This window comes from Lycorma delicatula, chromosome 10 (genome assembly GCF_047948215.1).
Source record: "Lycorma delicatula isolate Av1 chromosome 10, ASM4794821v1, whole genome shotgun sequence".
Classification (NCBI taxonomy): Eukaryota; Metazoa; Arthropoda; class Insecta; order Hemiptera; family Fulgoridae; genus Lycorma; species Lycorma delicatula.
Window position 1 is genome coordinate 55,264,142 of NC_134464.1, and position 22,001 is coordinate 55,286,142.

General features: G+C 28.4%; 1 protein-coding gene across 1 annotated transcript in view; it reads right to left on the reverse strand.

Moving 5' to 3' along the window:
* Positions 1-7,674: 7,674 nt before the first annotated feature.
* LOC142331275 (uncharacterized) overlaps positions 7,675-22,001 on the reverse strand; it is a 312,960-nt gene continuing 298,633 nt past the window's right edge. The window contains exons 6-7 of the mRNA XM_075377054.1: positions 10,112-10,385; positions 7,675-7,926 (exon numbers count right to left, since the gene is read on the reverse strand). Coding sequence (XP_075233169.1) covers positions 7,814-7,926; positions 10,112-10,385 — 387 coding nt within the window. The 3' untranslated portion in view covers positions 7,675-7,813. The remainder of the gene's footprint in view (positions 7,927-10,111; positions 10,386-22,001) is intronic.

The window sequence follows — 22,001 nt, forward strand, 5'->3', positions numbered from 1 at the left end:
ATAAGGATAAACTTATAATGTCTTTTATAATAATATAAATAGGTATAATAAAACTGAGAATGAACGATTTTAATATATTTAATTAATAAATGTTAGAATTTTTTATTCGTTCTCTGATGTATTAAATTTAGGAAATAAATAATTTCTAATTAATTGACTAGTTTAAGTTTTACCTAATAATTAAAAAAAAACTTTATATATTTCATTTGAATATTTCTAAACTAATTAAAATAAATCGAATAAACCTTTTTTTACAAAGAATCTTTTTTGAATTTCATAAATGAAGATTATGATAAATTGCTGATCACTGTGTTAAAAGATATATATATTGGAGTCTAAAATAAAATTAAAAAACTTAACAATTTATTTTATAATTAATATAAATTTAAACCCAGTATTTAAAAAAAAAAAAAAACAAAAAAAAAACATACATTAAGTTGGATCAAATATTAAAATTTTTTTTTATCGCATAATTTTTTATTTGTGAAAATACAAGGATATAGAACTCTAAATTTCAACTTCTTAAAATGAATTGCAACACATATTTCTATTTAGAATATTGCACATTTGATTTCGTAATTTATATTACGACGTAATAAACACACATCAGAAAACAAATTTTTGACATTGAAGATTATTTTATAATTAATTTTTTTTTTTATTCCAGCCACTATTTAATATAAATTATAATTAGCCTAAATATAAAAAATGGAATTTATAGATAACATGGTCCCATAATTATATTTATTATTTGCAGTAACAAAATTAACTTAATTTACGCAAACGTTTTTTTGACATTTTTAATGGATGTATGCCATGTACTTATTTTCTATTTAAAGTTTACTTAACTTAAATAAATGGTAATTATAAGCTGTTAAGATAAAATAAAACATATTTTTTGAGTGTATTAATATAACTGTTCAATGCAACTTGCGCCGTCTAAAATCTACATCGTGTAAAATATTAGCATATTGTTGTTTTTATTATTTATTTTATAGATATAGAAAGATGCAGTTTTTTTTTTGTGATTCTGATGTTTCGTTGCCGATTTTATTAATTATCTTTTTATTGTTAATATATTCTTTAAAATTTATTTTACGAATTATATTAATATTTATGTTTATTTATATTTACTAAGATCCCGTACACCTACTGTCGATTGTCTTTCAATAATCGAAACGCCTATCTGGTTTTAGATTTAATAGTTTCGTAAAACAATTTTTGAGTGTTGTCTATTTATTTATTTTTAATTTAAAAAAAAAGTAATTTATATAAAACGTATATTATGTGTGATACGAAGTAAACAAATATAAATACGAAGTAAAAAAAAAAAAGTAAGTAAATTTCCATTTTGTTATAAAATGAAATACTTTAGGTTTCGTTTTTATGATAATCTTTTCACGATATTCTTTTCATCATTTTCATGTTAAAATGTAGTTAAAATTTGAAAGGTTAATTATATTAGAAAACTGTAACGATGAATTACGAACGAAGATAATCGGTCAGTATAATAATAAGGATAATTGGTCTTGTATTTCATGAATATATTGTCCGGTTTCATGTACTTGTCGATTCCTTCCGTTCTGTTTGAATTTTTTATGCTCAACACATCGAGTAACTTTGATAAAGTTTTCACGATAGTTTACATTTCCTCTAGGATTATCATAATTTATTTGAGTGTTAGTTTTGAAACACTGTTACTCTAACTTTTGTAGTTGGCGCGTTTCAGAGCACCTTTATCTCAAAACTATTTTTGAACTGAGTCTTCCTGAGTTGGGATCGTCAAATAAATAGCGATATTAAGCTCCTCCCACTCTCCATTCCTTCTGTCATGGACTCTTCTGGTTTAGTTCTCCCGCTCTAACGGTTATAGTTAGAAACGGCTAGTTTTCTTGAAGCTAAACCTTCTCATTTTTCATTTTTTTTTATAATTAAAAATTTTTAAATATTACTTCGAATTAAAATTTATTTATTCATTAATTATCTCTTGTCCTTTTAATTCTAGCTTGAATATTTACAAGGTTTTTAAGAATATTTTTAGAATAAGCTGGGTTTAAACATATGTTCTATAGACTGATAAATTTACCGTTAAGTAAAGTGGGATATGAAAAAAGGAACAATATCTTTCAAATAATGATTATGAAGAAATAATAAAGAAACTATTTCAAAAGATAAAAATACAAAAAAAGGAACGACAATATACTAAAAGAAGAAAAACGAAAACGGGCAAAATTTATGTTCACGGGAAAATATAAACTAAAGGATCTTTTTTTAAAAGTATAACATAATTGTAGTAATCAGCACGAACAATATTATTATTACTATATAATATAATTTAAAAATAATATAAAGAAAAAGGAAATTACAACAAAAAAGGGGTATACCAAATAAAATGCGATAGTAACGCGACGTATATAAAACAAACTGGACGGAAATTTAAAACAAGATTTAATGAAGATATAAGGTCATACAAATACGAGAGAAAAACCATTCAAATTATGTAACGCATTTGATAGAAAAAGGATATATTCCCAATAAAGTGATAAAATTCATAAAAATATTGCATTATGCGGGAAAATAAAACGTCCGTTTAAATATTCTAGAAAACATGGATATATTCAAGCTAAAATTAAAAGAATAGGATATAAAAAAAGGATTAGTTTCAAGAAACTCTATAACCGTTTGAACGGGAGGAATAAAGCAGAAGATACCATGACAGAAGGGATGAGGAAGTGGGAGGAGCTTAACATCGCTATTTATTGGACGATCCCAACTCAGGAAGACTCAGTGCTAAATGTGTTTTGAGAATGGAGCTGCTCCGATATGCGTCAAGTGACAATGCCTGGAAGAACAGAAAATAACACTTAAATATTACACGGACCGATATATCTTTCTTCTGCTGAGAATAAAAATCCGAAGATTTACACGATTTATGCTCGTTTTATACTAAGATTAAAAGTAAATTATTTTAAACACATTATAAACTGATAGCTATCGGAAAAGCATACTTATACTTATACTTAATACCCGGATGTTTATTTTTGGTTCGGTTTTCAATTAGATATTTTCTTTATATTCCCATAATTTTATCCATTATATAACATTTTCTGATTAGAATATCGATGTATAAATAGGATGATTATGTAATTAATCATTAAAATTTCTTTTTTGCTTGGAATTTAGCTATTATAACAAATTTTAATAAAATCTATCTCTAAAAATTCAATTTAAACTGGTTTCTTTTTTGTAAAAAAGAATATGATCTTTTTCACGTCTTAACTGTGTACTTTTGTAAACAGAAACGGAAATTGTAAAATCGATAAAAGAAAAAAAATTATAACTGTATACAAAGTTTAAAATAATAAAGTTATGCGCGTTTGTAGACGTGGAAATTAACAAACACAAATAATGTAAATACAAAATATAAAATCAGCTATAAAAAAATTAATAAATAGAATAAACTAACCGCAAAAATAAGAGTTTTTGTATTTATTTGTTTTTATAAACATAATAATAACCGAAACCGAACTACTAAATAGTCAGAGTCGAAAAATGCTAAGTTAGGTTAATTGAGTACACTTTTAACGGGTCAAACTCAACGCTCGGGCCGGTCTCGTTTTAGGATTTTTTTTTTTAATCCGTTTTATTCTTATTTTCTTGTTAATTTTTTTTCAGTAACACAAACAACTTTTTCTTTGTATGATGAATTAAATTAATTAACGATTAGATTCATCTACTAATCATTGATGAGCCGTAACAATACAGATGTTTCATCAAATGTATTTCTTACACGAATAATATTTATATCTAAATTATAACGGTGGTGTCGCTAACAAAGATCGCACTCAATTAAGGGGTATTCAACTCATATAAAATCGGTTTCAGCAGATTTATTTATGTTATTTCATCGCTGTACATAAGAAGATCGGACGGATTCAAAGCTGTGTATTGTATCCTTTCTGATGAAAGCTTTTTTTTAAATAGGTAATAAAATAAACTGTACTACAAGTATAGATTATTATATAAAAATTTAATAAATACGATTTTACCTTAAAATAAAATAAAAATATAATTTCATTATTTTACAATGAAATCATAAAATATTCTTTAAAGAAAATTTTAAATTGAAATATTTTCTGTTTTATTTTTTTACCAGATTATAGTAGTACATTAAAAAAAAAGAAAAAAAAACATCAAACAAAAGGAAAACAATTTTAAAAGATATACTTTTTTGTTTTGTTTGACATTTTGGAAGCAATAAATTTTCCAATTATATCCAAATGTTGGGTGATTTAACCCTTTGTACCGGTAATAAATCCGGTGCGGTCATCAATCAAATAAAAGCCTGCGTGTGTAACCTCCCACGTGATTTAATATATCCTATTATTCATTTACTCGTACCGCAAGCGGCAGAACCGACTAAAAAATAATTGAAAATGTTATAATTTCCTGTCTATACAGTATTTTGTTCCTTTTTTTATTTGCTGGAATAAAATATAAATTTTATTTACTTTAAAGTAAACATAAGATAATTAAATTTCATGTTAACTATATAAAATGAGTATATTAAATTTTCTAAATAAAATTATTGTAAATTACAGTGAATTAATTACTTGATCGAAATTTTTTGTAATCTGTTCGCCGATAGAAATAATTAATTTCGTGACCATTTACAAAATTTTCTTAGGGATGATAATTTCTTTTACAATTTTACATCCTAGATATTAGAGACATCTCTTTCTACTTTGAAATAACGCATCGTATTTGCTACTTCTACTCGGCTAGGTAAAGTCCTCAAAAACCCACCGGGTTGGTCTAGTGGTGAACGCGTCTTCCCAAATCAGCTAATTTTGGAAGTCGAGAGTTCCAGCGTTCAAGTCCTAGTAAATTCAATATCATAATATGATATCGTCCTAACGATATCATTCTGAGTTAACGACTTTCTACTAAGAAGAAACACTACATTTCTTTTTCGTCTCATTGACAGAAAAAAATTTCTATGTCATAGTATAAATGAGAAATTTTTGAAGAAGATGGATGGAGTTTTTAATTTTTATAGTTTAAATATTATTTCTTTACGAAGTAGAAGGTAGTTTTATTTCCTTAGGGTGATCAAAATAGAAACCATTAAAACCATTTTGGTATTTATACTTTTAATTTACCAAATATTTTATCTCCTTTTCTTATCTGGAACCGTTAAGAGAAAGAAATATTACCTCATAAAGTTTTAAACAATAAAATGTCAGTTTATCCTTTTTTTTGGATCGTCATTTTAAAAATATCTCTCCTTACAAAAACAAATTATTCTTATCGTTATTATTTATATTAGAGTTTTTCTCATCCTGAAAGGTTGGCGAATGAAAGATAATTTTTAATTTTTCTGGTCGTTTCTAGATCTTAATTAAATGCTTCAGAAATTTTATTTCAATTAACGTATTAGTAATTATTAGAAAAACATCCTGGTTGGAGAATATATAAACAAAGCGAATTTCATTTAAATTGGATTAAATGAAAAAAATGCTTATCAAATCTTCCTTTATTTAATTATAGTTAAATTAAACGTAAATGATTATGTAAAGAAGTACAACATTAAACAATTCGTACACAGAATAGACAGTAAAAATAGGATCAGGAAACGAATGCTACTTATTAATAAAAAAAAAAATTAAAAAAAATTCTATTATGAGTAAATTATGTAACGTTAAATCACTAATCAAAATGTCTCTTCTAGGCGGATTTTTACAGTCTTAAAAAAAATATGTTTTAAAACGAAACAATTTCAAAAACAAACCGGTTATCAATTAAAAGTCTAGTAAGATTTTCCCGAACGAACGTACTTATTATTATTACTGTTCTCTCAATTATTAATCCGTTTGTAACAAAGTTATTACCTCTAACTTCTACTTATTTCACATTATTACATATTACGTGTTTGTATAATATTAGTATTATTATATGATTTCATGCGACTGTTATTTATAGATTTTATATTTATCTATAGCACGAGTATTACTGTATGATTGGTCACGTGACCCGTACTTGGTGGACGATCAAATCATTACTTACATTTTTTGTTAATCATAATTTATAGTCTTAATATGACGTCAGTTCCTTTTCGGTATCTGTTACAATTAAACTCATACACGTATTTTTATTTTTAAATTAAAAAAATAAAAAATAAATTTGCAGATGGTTCAAATGAGGTTGTTATGGTTTTAATAAATCGGTATCCTATAAAAACTTTTTTTTTGTCTTCAGTCATTTGACTGGTTTGATACAGCTCTCAAAAATTTCCTATGCAATGCCAGTCGTTTCATTTCGGTATATCCCCTACATCCTACATCCTTAGCAATTTTTTTTACATATTCCAAACATTGCCTGCCTGCATAATTCTTCCCCTGACCTTTAGTCAGGGGCCTATATGTGGCCTATAAGTCTTGTCTCTTCTTTTAACTATATCTTTTTAAAATGCTTCTCTCTTCTTCAATCTGCCGCAACACCTCTTAATTTTTTAATTTATCCACCCATCTGATTTTTAACCTTCTCCTACAGCACCGCATTTCAAAAACTTTTATTCTTTTCTTCTCAGGTACTCCGATCGTCCAAGTTTCACTTCCATATAAAGTTACGCTCCAAACATATACTTTCAAAAATATTTTCATGATGTTTAAATTAATTTTTGTTGTAGAAAATTATATTTTTGGCTGAAAGCTCGTTTTACCTGTGAAATTCGGCATTTTATATCGCTCCTGCTTTGTCCATCTTTAGTAATTCTTGTTCGGATCCGAGAAAAGATCCAGCCTCGCGCCGAACGACCGAGCCGCGCAGGCTATATGTATCGGATGCTGCGGAGCACTATACGTATATATTTACTTATTTAATCTCGTACTTTTTTAAGTATGTTTTTTAAATAAATTTTTAGTTTATGTTTCTTAATGTAGAGAGATATTGTGAAAAAATATACTTGTTTTCAATATGGAGAAAAAAAAGATTAGCTTATTAAAATTAAATGTAATACTTATTTCAGATCGTTTAAGTTTCGTTGATTCCATATATGATTTTTATATTTCATATTAATGTTAGCGATCGATTAGAAAAAAGAGTTAGATTCAATTTAAAAATTCCTAACTGACTGTGAGGAATGTAATAGAAAACAATCTAATGAAACATATTATTTTAAATTTTAGTTAATGCAGAAAAAATGTCTTCTTGTAATACCGTGAAATACGTCTTATAGAATTAATATAATTAAAAAAACATTACCACATAATCGATTTTACTACGGTTAATGTAGTGTAATTAATTCTGAATGTGAACTTTGATATCTACAAAAACAATATTGACTCGATCAAAAATCAAGGAATCGATGTTTTAATATTTCGTTACGAATAGTAAGATTTGAATTCGAAGAAAACGTTAAAGTGGTAGACGAATAAATAACTGTGTAGAAATAATAAAATTCATTCATCGAGATACTTTTTTTTTATGTCAGTTATTAAAATGACAATTTTTCTTATTTAAACTTGTATATTTTCTTGTTTTAACTTAGTATATATTTTATATTCTGTTTTTTTTCCATTAAATAAGGATGTAAAATTTAACGAATAAATAAATAAAAACTTTTACGCAAAATAGTAACAATTAATTATACATTATTACTTTTTATCACTTTTTTTATTATATAAAATATATTATTATTGTTATTATCATATCGTGTCTTAAATATTTTAATAAATATTTATTGGATTTTTCTTTTTATTTGGTTTTATCAATAAATTAATAAAAGGAACGTATATTATTTAAAATGATTAGGTCACGTGACATTATTTCTGTTAAATGTCGTTAAAGATGATGATGAGGATCGTAACCTGTTATCTTCAATCGGCCTCTTCATATCTCTTACCACTGTCACGATTGGCGGTGAAACTGAAAAAAAATTGAGAATAAATTTAAAAAAGAAAGGTTTTTAACAATGCATATACATTATCACTTATAACAGAAAGATTTAAACATATTGACAAAATTAAATATTTATGCTAAACTAAGAAATTTTAAATTAGGATGGCCAATTTTAGTTGTGGTCTAATTTTTATAATAATACGAGTATTTTTGCGAGATATTTTAAAGGAACGAAGGTCCAACAAATTTTGTATTTGTAAATGAGAAGAAATAAGTATTTTAATTGTGTTTCTTAAGTCATGCCTGAGACATTCTTCAGGAAGAGAGTATTGTTTCTCTTTCAGGATACTTTAACCGTAATGAGAAAAACCAGTAAATATTAATTTTTTCTCAAAATAAAATTTACAATCGGTTACCCTACTACAGAAGCCGTAAGTAAATATGATCGCATACAATAACAATTAGTGAAGCTTCCATCGAAGCTCCTCTATTATGTAATTACTTACCAATATTCCTACATAAAACAGAATGTTTAATGTAAGTACATCTAAAGTTAGATCAGAGAAGAGTGTCGTTGATACATTATTTCAAAGCAAAACAAAAACATCATAAGAATTCGAAAACAAGAGAAAAAAAAAAAAAATTAATAATGAAAGAATAAAAATTAAAATTTAACAAAGTGAAATAAAGACGTGATAGGTAAAACTAAGTTGATGAGGTAAATAATTACAAAAAATATATATATTATCTTATCAATATTTGATAAATATTTAGTTATACTAAACCCTGTGTATTTTCCCGTATTTTTGTGTCGAAATAAAACATCAAATAAAAGTTTATTACACCATTAAATTCTCACAAACACTTATTTTTGTGTGTCGTTTTCCGGTTTTAAAATTTTTTTTTCAACGGCGTGAAAACAGAAAAAAAACATAGTTTATCTGGAAGTTTTCAGAAAAGTAAAATTTAAACGCTAAAAAAATAACAGACGGCAATAAAAGTGAGACATCCTAATATATTTTTTATCTAATCCTTATTTATCATTGCCTTGTACCACCTTGATTAAAAGATTTTCTGAACGCCCGTGACTTTAATCTCAAAAAGCGTATTCATTGATCTGATAGGCGTTTTGGGATAAATTTGGTGTTGCTGGATGTTAATACAACACGAATTTAATTATAACAATTTGAAATCGAAATAAAATGATGGAAATTCACTTACTAGTATATCACTTCAACAGAACGTAAAAGTAGCTGCAGTTTACAGTTTACAAATATTTCTTCACGTTATAGTATCGGTCGATTGAAACTGTGTCCTTAATGAACGAAAGCACTGTCGAACTTTACTTTCCGAAAATCATGTTTTTCTATTTTTTTTTTGTACATTTTACGCAAAAAACGTGTTTTCGTAAATAATTAAATTTTGAAGTCATTCAATAGATTTCATAGAAACGAAAAGCACATTATATAGAAAAATAAACGGTAATGATTCTTTTGTTCGTTAAAACCAGAAAAGAGTGAAAAAATAATTAATTAAAGAACTAAAGTTTTTAGTTCTTGGTGATCTATTATTCCATTAAAAATAACCTCCAAAAATCGTATAAAGATTGTTTTCGGTCGATTGTGAATGGGTGTTAATAATAAAAGCTAGAAATTCTATCAGTATGTAGTCCTTTCAGTCAAAAAAAAAAAAAAAAAAAAAAAAAAAAACATTATATATCGAATCCAGCATATTTTTTTTTTGTTTGACCTCCGGGTCCGCAGTCAGGCAATTCCGTCCACAGAGGATGAGATGAGTGCTTTGTAGCGTGTGTGAAAAAATGCCATGCCTGACTGGGATTCGAATCCAGGACCTCCGGGTGAAAGGCCGAGACGCTACCACGCACGCCACGGAAGCCAGCACATTCTAATATTTTGAATTTGATTAAAAAATAAAATATTTCAAAGAAAGTTTTTGATAAACTCAGCTTGAATAAATTGAACTTTATGATTGTGCCGAACGCCTAAAGAAACAACATTCGCATTCGTTTTGGAATAACTTTTAAAAATTTGGAATCGATTTTTTTTATAGTAAATATTTAAATTGAAAGCACAGTTGGTTATGGGTGGATAATTCACTTAGAACTCCCTAAGATTATTAAAAAAATGCACAAATTGAAAATAATTCTTTGATACATTGCATTGTGCATCGATTAAAAATTCAATTCGCTTACCTCTACATAAGTTTGGACCGTATGGTAAATCATCGACTAGTTTAACGTGCGGTAGATAATGGACTCTTATACAGTTTTTAGTCACAATTAATAATATAAAGAGTCCGACAAACGCTAACGCTCCTGCTGATGCTCCTGATATTTTACTGTCATGATGACGTCGAACAGAGGGAGCTGTTACTTGCGGGTGTTCGAGCGAAGAACGTCTTCTCGTATCTACTTTTAATTTTTCACTTTTAGATACGCTTCCTGGATCTTGACTGACCATTTCGACCTGTTGAACGAAAAAAAATAATTATTATAATTATTTTATGGAAAAATAAATATTCAAAATTATATTAGATATTTTTATTTATAAATTTATTTTTAACGCTTTCATCCGTGTTTGTAAAGTTTCCCGTCAAATAAAATTCAGGAATAAAAACAGACAAGAGAACTGAACATATATATTCTCTTGTCGATAAAATACATACGGGCAACTTGAAAGCTTGTGGTATTCGAAGGCAAGAAAGTAAATAAATAAATAAATAAAAAAGTGAAGCCGGTCAAAAGATCTTTCATGCTTGTTGGATCCTTTAAATTTTATTTATATCAGCTGTTATCCATGGTAATATAAAAAGTATTTTCTGTTTTATATAAGGTGTTTTCATATTGTTTTTTTTTATTTTATATTTTCTTTTTAATAACTCAATAAAAATAAATAGATTTTAAGATAAATATTTAAGAGTTGTTTAATCGTAATTTCGTACACAAAATCAACGCCCAGATAAAGTTACGCCCAGATTAAGATACATGCAGACACAGAACGATTTAGGAGAAAAGGAACTTTAAAGAGGAAAAAATGTTCATACAAACACATGTTTGAAAAAGTTTTGTTATCGACACATGGCTAGCGAAAAATTTCGCCCTGATTTCAGTTCTTCCGGTAAAATGAGGTCATACTAAAATTTTTAATACGACAAAAATTTTTGATTTTTGTCACTTTTACTTATACAGTAGTAAAGCTGAAATAATTTAAGCCAGTTATTTAATATTTATATTGTTATTATTTATATTATTACAAACCTTATAAATTCCAAGTTGTTTTAACGTATTTTCGATTTTTTTATCGTTAATATTTAAATTGAAAGCGGTTGGTTATGGGTAGATAATTCACTTAAAATTTCCTAAGATTATAAAAAAATGCACAAATTGAAAATAATTCTTTGATAAATCGAACCATGAATTGATTAAAAATTCGATTCTCCTTTTATTATTACAAGAGGTTTAAAATTTCCAGAAAAGGTTTAAGAAGTTGTGATTACCGTTCGTAAAGGATGTAAATAAACAGATTTGCTTAATCGAATTCGATAAAATAATACAGGCAAACTTCTCTTAAATTTTTTATTGGGCAATATACCCGTTTGACCGATTACGAGTGACCATGTTATTTTAAATATTCCTGTTTTATTTACTACTAACAGACCCGTTAATGCTTAGCTATTGCTAGATTTGTGTGTATTTATAGATTAAATGAACACAATTGATGGTTTGATAAAACATTAAAAATCTGCACATTACGGGACTTCATAAAATTTACGCTTTCACTTTTCCCTTTTTCAGTATTTCCTTATTTCCTTGTTCCCCCTTTTCTCTTTTTTCCTATTTCCCTTTTTTCCCATTTTTCCTGAGCGTAAATCGGGTCATCAGTTTTTTAGTTTACGGTGAACTCACATACGTACCTTATATATATATAACATATATATATAGAAGAAGAAAGTCTGTTTGTATATATGTTTATTTGTTTTGTAAATATCTCGACAACGGCGCCACCTAGCTTGTATAGTTTGTAAAAGATGTAACTTTCCACATAACTAATATATATTCTGAATATGAGTCAAACCGGACCATAAATGAAATTTTTCCAAATAGCTCAACCCCAGCGTCATCTAGCGCGTCTATTTTTTTCAAAAATATATCTTTTCACGTAACTAATATATATTCTGAATATGAGCCAAATCGGACCATAAATATAATTTTTCTAAATATCTCAACCCCAGCTCCACTTAGGGGGTCCAAACTAATTCAGAAACCTTCGCGGGCGTGCGCACAACTCACCAAAGTTTCATCGCAGTCGGATGAATGGTATAAGAATGCATACGGGACAAACAACCATTTTTTTAAATAATATATTTTATTATATATAAAATTGAAACAATAGTTTTTATCGGTAGGAATTTTTTTAAATGCAACGAACTAATGTATATTTATGAAAAGTTTAATTAAAGTTTTCTTTTGTGTGTTAATCGTGTACATTGCAGCTTAGAGTTTTCTACCAATTTATTTTCTGCTGTTAGTTAATTATCTTTAATACATTTATTTATTTAATTTTAATATTTAAAATCTCAAATCAATGAAATTTATTGCCGATGATGGTGCTTTGATGATAAATTTGAAACATGCAAACTTCAAACGCCCGAAAAAAAATTCACATTACGGATCAGAAGATAACATTTTAACTTTTCAATTATACCCGAATTCAATAAAATAAAACAATGAATTTTAATGTAATATAATATATATATATATATATATATATATATATATATATACATATGTAATATAAATTGTTTGCAATGTATATATTGTTTTCGCCTATAAGGAAAAAAGCATATACTTTTAGAATGTATTTTTAAATTTTATTAGAAATAAACTACGTCTGTCCACACGTCGGTATAGTAAATTAGTAATATACATTTAATTTTGTGAAATGTAGTGGAAACCGGTCCTTTGATTTAGAATCAGTATAGAATGTTAGTTTTTGTTAATTTATTATATTTTTAATTCGATTAAGAAATTAAAAAAAAAGGGCAGTCCGAGCGTTAGTTATTAAAAATACTTGTATGTAGCTAACGACATTAACAGTCGAGTGAAAAAAATTTAGAAATATTTTTAACGATTCGGTCAGGTTTATCGTCTTTAATTTCTTCGCTGACGTTCTGAATTAAAATAATACTCAAACATATTTTTTTAGGTACAATATATAATCAATTATCAAATAGGCTACTGAAAGTGAGACGACGTTTTGAAAATTTAATCATCCGGAAACATTTTAAAGAATCACTAAAAGCTGTACGAATATAAAATAATAGCTTCTAGTAGATAATCGGTATGAAAACCGATCGAGCGAGTTTCTCGGTTTAGATTTCTATCACGGTGCGTAGCTCAAGGCAGAACGTAATTCACAATTTATTATTCTATCCGCTTTAATGTCCATATTAAAACGACCTTGTATAAAAATCACTTTATTTACCTACGGGGTATCTTTTCATAAAGATCACCGATATGTTTATCTTCATTAAGTCGAAAATAATAGATCTATGTTAAACGATCCTCAGAATAAGCCAGTAAAAGAAATTAAAATTATTAAAGGTTATAAACAATTAATATAAGCGCTTAACGGATTCAGATGGCTGTTAAATCATAATTACAAAGTCTATTTTATTTATTTTATTATATTTTAATAATAAAATAAACAAGGGCCAGTTAAAACTGAAGAGAATGATTGGATAATTAGAAAAAAATGAAGGGCTTTATAAATTTAATGATAGATTTTCAGATATTATAAGAAAAACAACACTTGTTTTCTGGACATCATTTCAGAATGGAAGAAAAAGACTGACTAAACGAATCTTCAATTTTTTCTATGATCAAAAACTAAAAACATCTGATTTAATGAAGTTCTAAAGGATATGAGAGAACTAAATATCGCGGAAGAAATAATCTTAAATAGAAATAAATTTAGAAATATTATTTTAGAAAACAACAGTTTCCAGGTAAAACCGAAAAAGAAGCATTACTACATAAGGAGTAAAGAGAGAAAGCGAAAACATGAAGAAAGATTGAAGACATATTGGAAAGATATAAGATAAAAATTATTAAGATATTTAGTTTGGTCTTAAGTTGGTCGATTTAAAAGGAAGAAAAAGAAAACGAAAAAAGCGGTAAGTGTTTGCATAACTTTTCCAATTTTCTCAAGAATTCTCGTTAAAAAAATATTTTTAAATAAAAAGTTTATCGACGTTATCTCGTGCATAAGAAATAAAGTTACAGATTTCAAGTTTTTACGTCATGAAGTTCTGAAATTTGAACCATGACCTTTTTTCCCCCGGCCATGCTTGACCGGAATCGAACCCGGGACTTCTGGATGAAAGGCCGTGATCTATGATTTTTTTTTATACCTCCGGGTCCACCATTAGGTCTTGCTTCAGATGATGAGATGATTGATTTTTTGCGAGTGTGAAAATTCCATGCCTGACCGGGATCGAAGCTGAGACATTCGGATGAAAGGCCGAGACGCTAACACTCGCGCTACGGAGAACGATGACTTGCGTCAAGTTATTATTATGCTAAGTTCACTACCTCTGTGATTTTTATTGTATATTCATCATATTAAAATTTTACACAAGAAAACAATTTTTACATTACAACAGGATGAATGAAAACCAGCTCAGATTTAAATTCGTACGTTTTAAATTTACCAGGGAAGAGAAGTTTTCTTTTCTTTTTTTTTTGAGAAACCACGGGACGGATATTAATTCAAAACTTTAATAAAATAAAGACCCCCGTATATGGAAATCCTGATAAATTTTAAGTTTCTACATAGATCCATTTTTTAAATATTATGCGATATTCTAGCCGACGCATACGCGCGCAGATATTTCTGTCGATGGTTTTTTACCTATCTTAACATTTCACGATCCTCTGATCAGAAAATATAAGAATATAAACCTCGATAGTCTATTTTTATTCGATATCGATACTTTTCTTGTATTACCCGGATAAATGAAATAAATACATCAACAAAATTAGTATTTGTACGGTATTTTGATATCGCCTCTTCGTTTGAAGGGTTGTAAAATTTTCAGTGACCTGAAATCAGAAAAAAAGTCATGCAGGATAATCGTACAGTCCATATCAAGAACGATAAACATTCTAAACCGCGTTCGCCGAGTTAAAAATGAAGAATGAACTGGTTCTCCATCGTCTTCTTTATTGAATAAATTTTTACACACTCGTAGTAGCACTTCAAATAGATATTCACCGTAATAACTGGTTAAATAATAAATATAGTTAATCTCATAAAATATACAAAAGATTTATAATTATAATCATCATATAGCTGTCAAAAAATAATGTTTAGAGTACGTAAAAAAACAAAAAAAACAATGCATTTGTAATGAATTGAGTTGTAAATTGTAAATACACTTTCTACTCATTTGTAAATTTAATATAACACACACGCGCGCGCACCCACACCCACACCCACAAACACACACACACACACACAAACAAACACACACACACACGCGCGCACACACACACACACACACACACACACACACACACACACACACACACACACACACACACACACACACACACACACACAGATCGAGAGAGAGAGAGAGGGAGTGAGCGAGAGTGAGGATGTTTCAGAAAACTTCTGCCATAAATTAAAATGTTTACACATATTAAAATGTAAAAATATTATTTACTTACGACACACGCCTGGAAATGCTTTATTTTCAAGTTATGCTAGTGAAAGATTTCACCCAGATTTCACATCTAAAGATCGAATAATGCATTTCTAAAACTCTACGGGCATAAAATTATAGAGCGAAAGTAATGGTTTTATATCTGAACTTATTTTTCAGTTCATGTTTTTATCCTGTATTTGATAAAAAATAAGTTAAGTGTTGTCTTTATTTACGTATTTCATACGCGGACTCTGTATTAAAACAAATTTTATGGATAAGGTTATAAAATAAAGACATTTGCTTTGAATTCTCTTTTGAAAATCAAAAATAAAATTAATGAATGTGTTTTTGCGATTTGAAAAACATAAAAATTCTGGATTTATTGAATATTCTCACTTCATTTTACTTTCTTCTTTTTCTTTTTTTTTTTGGAGTATATTTTTAAGTATAGCTCAGTTTTTTTTTTATAGTCGGTTGTGTCAACTTGAATTAATCTCAGCAACTTTCAACTTTCATCCTTGAAACTTTAAAAGAAGACGAAAAAGAAAAAGAAGATATAATAGGGGGGTAAGGTAGAACTGTACAGGGATGTCTTGACCTCAATATTCAACGACTGAAGTGGTCCCCGCTTTTGACAAGCGTTCCACCTCGTTTCAATTCTACCCCTGTACGCCAACCTCTTAGCTTTTCAAGGGTTGACGCCGCGGACGATCTATAGTACTGTCTGAAGTTATACCGTTATTTAATAAAGTAATGATTGTGTAATAATTATACATAATTTACGCGAATAAAAACAAATCATCATTTCTTACCCCGTAAAAATAAGTAATTTTCAAGAAACTGTATTATAAAAATTTAATAGCATTTTTTTAATCTTTTAATTGTAAATTCGAACGATCGACTTCAATTAAATCAATTACATGCTAAGATGTGGTTGTTTTGCACTAGATAATAAGTATAAGTACAAAAGAAATTTATTATTTATTCAAACCGTAATTTAATTTTTCTAAACGTATAAAAAGATTACGTTTTTTGTTAAAGAAATTTCTTTAATAATTTATATCGTAAACATTTCTTAGGGTTATAATTGAAATAAAAATAAAGAATTATAAATAAATATATAAAATAATGACAATTGGAATATATAATAGGACGGTTGCGGAAAGGCCCCAAAAAAAATTGAGGTTAAATGGCTAAAGAGATAGACTCTCTCTCTCTCTTTTTCCTGTTTAACCTCCGGTAACTACCGTTTAGATAATTCTTCAGAGGATGAATGAGGATGATATGTATGAGTGTAAATGAAGTGTAGTCCCCGTCTTGTGCATTCTCAGTTCGGTGAAACCCAACCACCAAAGAACACCGGTATCCACGATCTAATATTCAAATCCGTGTAAAAATAACTGGCTTTATTAGGACTTGAACGCTGTAACTCTCGACTTTCTAAATCAGCTGATTTGGGAAGACGCGTTAACCACTAGACCAACCCGATGGGTTTAAAGAGATAGACTGGGAATAGCATAAGTTAACACGGTTACAGACTTTTTTAGGAGTCGAGGGATAAATAATAGGAACTTACGCACCGAGAGATATGGAAAACGTAGCGTCCCCGACACGAGGACAAATAAATATCGTATTCTGATCGGTAATAATATGTAATGTAAGATCACGTTAAGAAGCGTGTAGTTGCACGAAGTTTACACGAGTGGGCGGTAGCAATGGCGGCACCCAGCGGGAAGCGGGATGCTTCATTCGGGGTGTCTCCGTTCGAGGTATTGGCATAAAGACCGAGACGCGGGTCTCGGAGTGGGGACCCAGGGACGGTATAGCCGGGCCTGTTGGATCCTATTCTGGGGGTTTGAGGGGAGCGCAAAGTGAGATCCGACCGGCGGGTCGAGACGTGGAGGCCCGTTATAGTAAAGGACACTCCCCTGGGCTGTGTAATATTTAACTGCAGAATCCGGCTCGGGGAAAAGAAAACAAATTTAAAAAAAGAGAAAAAAGCGTGTAGTTATGCTAATTCACAGATAAGAAAAAGGAATAAGTCGATGTTAATTGTCTAAAATATAAACACATTAAAAAATATTAAAGAAAATATATGAAAGTATTAATTATAAAAAATGATTACAAAATAATTCACAATTCATTGTCAGAAAGGATCAATAAAGATTGTTTGAGCATATGCTTATGTATATCGATGAACGGGAAAATTCAGAGGTTTTTTAAAATTAATTATTATTGAATCCAAATAAGGAATTTATAAACGATAATTCGACTATCAGAATAAAAAAAATTATAGTTCAGAAATAATAACCAAAGATTATATTACATATTATAATAAACAACGGTAACGATTTAAAACATTTAATTGATGATTGGCAATGAAACTTTCTGTACTGAACTTTCTAGAATATAAGAAATACCGCCTAGGAGTGCAAGTACGTGAAATAATTTGTTATCAAAAAACATACTCAAATTATATCTGACATCCTATTGATTAGCGCTTTAAAGGAACGATTACATTCAATCTCGTACTCTTCTGTATTCGCAGGATATGCGAATCGAGACCGGGATGAAAAGACAGTGGTTCTGTTATTTACTGTGCCCATCATAAAACATTTTCACGGTTCAAGATCATATATAGAAAAAAAAATCGATCATATCGATGCGATTTATTAGAATTCTGTTATGTGCGATTATAATTTAATCTACGAATATGTCTATTAAATCGAAATACGAGTATATAGATAGCTCTGATTTTATTATCTCTTAAAAACATAAATGATTAATTAAAGGAAAAGGTGACATTCAAATTAACGGCAAAGTATAATTCGCAAAGGGTGAAGAATAATATTAATAAAGGTGCACGTGTTTATATAATATAACATTTTATATTTAATAATAGTTTCACAAATCTATTAAGGTATTATATCAAAATATAATTACACGTATTTGTACGAGTAACAAAGAACAAGTACCGTTTTATTGTTACTGATAATAAAAATTAGAATAATTTACAAATTAAATATTTTATGCGACAAATAAATACAGACAAAATCTTGACAAAATAATATTAAATTTAATACGATTTGAAATAATGTTCAATAGCGGCATAATGCTACAAACAACGCCACTTATAAAGTTTATAATATTCTTATTTTAATTTTATTATTATTTTTATTTGATTTTTTTTTTAATACAAGGCATTATTAAATATAGTTTGAATTACTGTTCTATTGTCATACAATAATCTAGTACGTACATATTTATACCTATTACACGGACCATTTTCCTTTTTTATTTATTAAAAAAGAAACAAAATCTGTAACATAGCATCGAATTTTATTACGCTCATTATGTATGTTATAACTTGGGAGAAGCATGTCTTATTTTATTATTAATATTACTATTTTTATTATAATACAGCTAACTTATTAGTATTACTATTACTACTACTACTATTATATTATTCAATAGAGAAGTTGTTAATAAATTTTAAGATTATAAAGGGGACATAAAACATAAACTAAGTTTTTCTTATAGTAAGTATATTGTTCTATTACAATGAAGTTGGGTCGATGCCAATTGTAAGAAGAAATTATTTATTTTTTCCATCACAATATTGCACTGAACGCATGATTAGAAACGGTTTTAATATTACATTTATCATTAATTTATTAAATGAATTCTATTTTTTTTCTTTTTAACTAAAATAATCAATAAATATCGTGACATCTTGGAATGTAAATTTTTCTTTTAAATGAATTTTATGAAGTTTTGATGTAAACTGATTTTTTCGCTAAACTTTTAAAAAAGTGTATTTTGATTGGAAGATGTAGCTGTATTATTATGGCCAGTGCGCTAGAAAATGAAAGTAAAATTCATTTATTGGACTCTGCTTTATCACCACTATCTTTCTTTTCTATGTAACGCTAAAAAAAATTATTTTTCTAAAATAAAAAATATTGGCAAATAAAAAATATAAAAGATGCCTATACTAGACTACGTAACCTATAAATCGGAGCGTTGTTAAGGATTAACTTGGGGCTGTTCCAAGTAACAGCCAATCATCAAACAGCAGAGAAGCGCAGCAGATAAAAATAAAATATTTTCCGCAGCAGAGAAGCGGAAAATAAAATATTTTCCGCTTCTCTGAAAAAAAATTATTAATGATTAATGATTAATCTTTAAAATGTTTCAAAAGGGATTCATAGATATCATCGCGAAAAAAGTTGATAAGAGATGAGATCATAGAAAATATGAATTGTAATTCTAATATTACAGACTCCATTACGGTCAATTCGCCATGTTAAACGAAGCTGGTGTTGCGCACACCTAACTAACACAGTTCCTAAAAATGACATACTTCTTTCAAATCGATTTGATCATCAATCGATTGATGACGGCAAAAATATTGTTCAACAAAAGAAAAACGTTTAAACTCCTCCAATAATAATACGAGGTGTCTATTAAATAACGAGACTAATTCTATAAAATATTTTGTTTTAAATTTACACATATTTAGTTATTATTCCCTTCAATATGCACTCCTCCACTATCTCTACAACGCTCAATGCGTTTTTCATTGTTCGAAACAGTGCAGGAAGTCTTGTTCTGTGAGCTCTTTCATGACGCATAACGCTTTTTCTTTCACAGCTTCAACGGTCTGAAATCTTGTTTCATTTAATGCAGATTTGAATTTGGGGAATAGATAAAAGTCACATCGTGCCAGGGGAGGCAAATAAGGCTGATGGTCTAACACTGGGATGTTATACTTGGCTAGAAACGTCTTGATAGACAATGAAGTGTGAATCGATGCATTGTCCTGAAGAAGAACCCGTGACTTTTTATTTCACAATTCGGGTGGTTTTTTTTCTTATTTTTTCACGGAATTGAGCAAAGACCTTAAATAAAGACAAGAAAAATTAACCGACGGTTAGATCGGATCAGATTACAATTTTTTTCAATATTTTTATCTGTTTTTGACGTGGAAGGGAAGACCCGGGCAAACATCATCTTCTAGTTTTCTCGGCCATCTTGGAAATAATAAATCCAATCAAAAACCCGTGCAGATGATAAACATTCATTGCCATATACTTTTTTTATTTAATAAAAGATAAGTTTCAGTAACGGTTTTTCCTAGTTCCATATAAATGTTTACGACAATTATTTGCTCTAATAAAACACTTATAATTTTTTCGGCAAAACAAAAAACAGATCTTATCCAATCGAAGGCCACGGCCAGACTAACATGTCTACAGAAACTGGAGTGACAACAGTCGAAAGAGAAGGCTTCATGCTACACAGCTGTCGGTCGTACGAATTTGGCCCATGGGCAGTTCTTCTATAGCACTATTAGTCTCGTTATTTAACAATCACACATCGTATATGGAATTTCGGATATTATAAAGCTATTTGAGTTACATTAATTAGTAATGTTACAAAAAAAAAAAATTATAGGAATATATACATATAGAGAGTGTTCCAAGATGTATTCCCCGAACTTCAGGTACTGATTCAGGGCATAAAAATGAACAAAAACGTTCGCATCGACGTAAGTATTCCTTCTGCACGCAATTTTGTGATTTTCAAAAAAAAAACTATTTTTCACGAACAAATAAACCTACTTTAATTAAATTTGGAAAATCTAAGACTAGTGTCTTAATCTAAGACTGGTAAATAAGACACTAATCTTACTACTTCTAGTAAAACGTCGTAGTTAAAACGTCATCTTTAAAAATTTCAAAATGGGGCCCAATCTTAATTTTTTAATCTTCAATATCATTGTAATTATTTGTTTGATCAAATTTTTACTTATTACAAAATTTATTTAACAATTTATTTTGAGCAAAATGACAGCTTATCTGTAAAAATCCGTTGGCAAACAATCGAGTTATTGCAGACAATTATCCCGTCGTACGCTTGTGCACCGTAATGCAAGTTTATAATATTTGCCTGTTTTAATTTCCTTCATTAAATTTAATAAAAATTATTAATAGTAAATTAATAAAAATGAACAAAAATTTAACATGCAAACATTGATAATTCTGGAGCCTAAAGTTCGAAACAATTTATATACATATAGCTATCACGCGCGCACACACTAATAATATTGATAATAAAATTTTAAGCGCTACTAAACATAAAAATCTGTTGATTTTTTATTTTTGCTAAATATTTCGTTAAATATATATATTTATTGTTTTAGTCAAAAAATTTATTTCTTTTTCTTTAATCCCTATGCTTTGTCAAAAGCAGTTTATTTGAATTTGAGTTTATTTAATTCATATCAAGTAAAATGCGACTAATGTCAAGTAAAATGCGTATGAAATGCGACTAATTTAAAAAAAAAAGCTGTGTTTAACGAGAGTTAA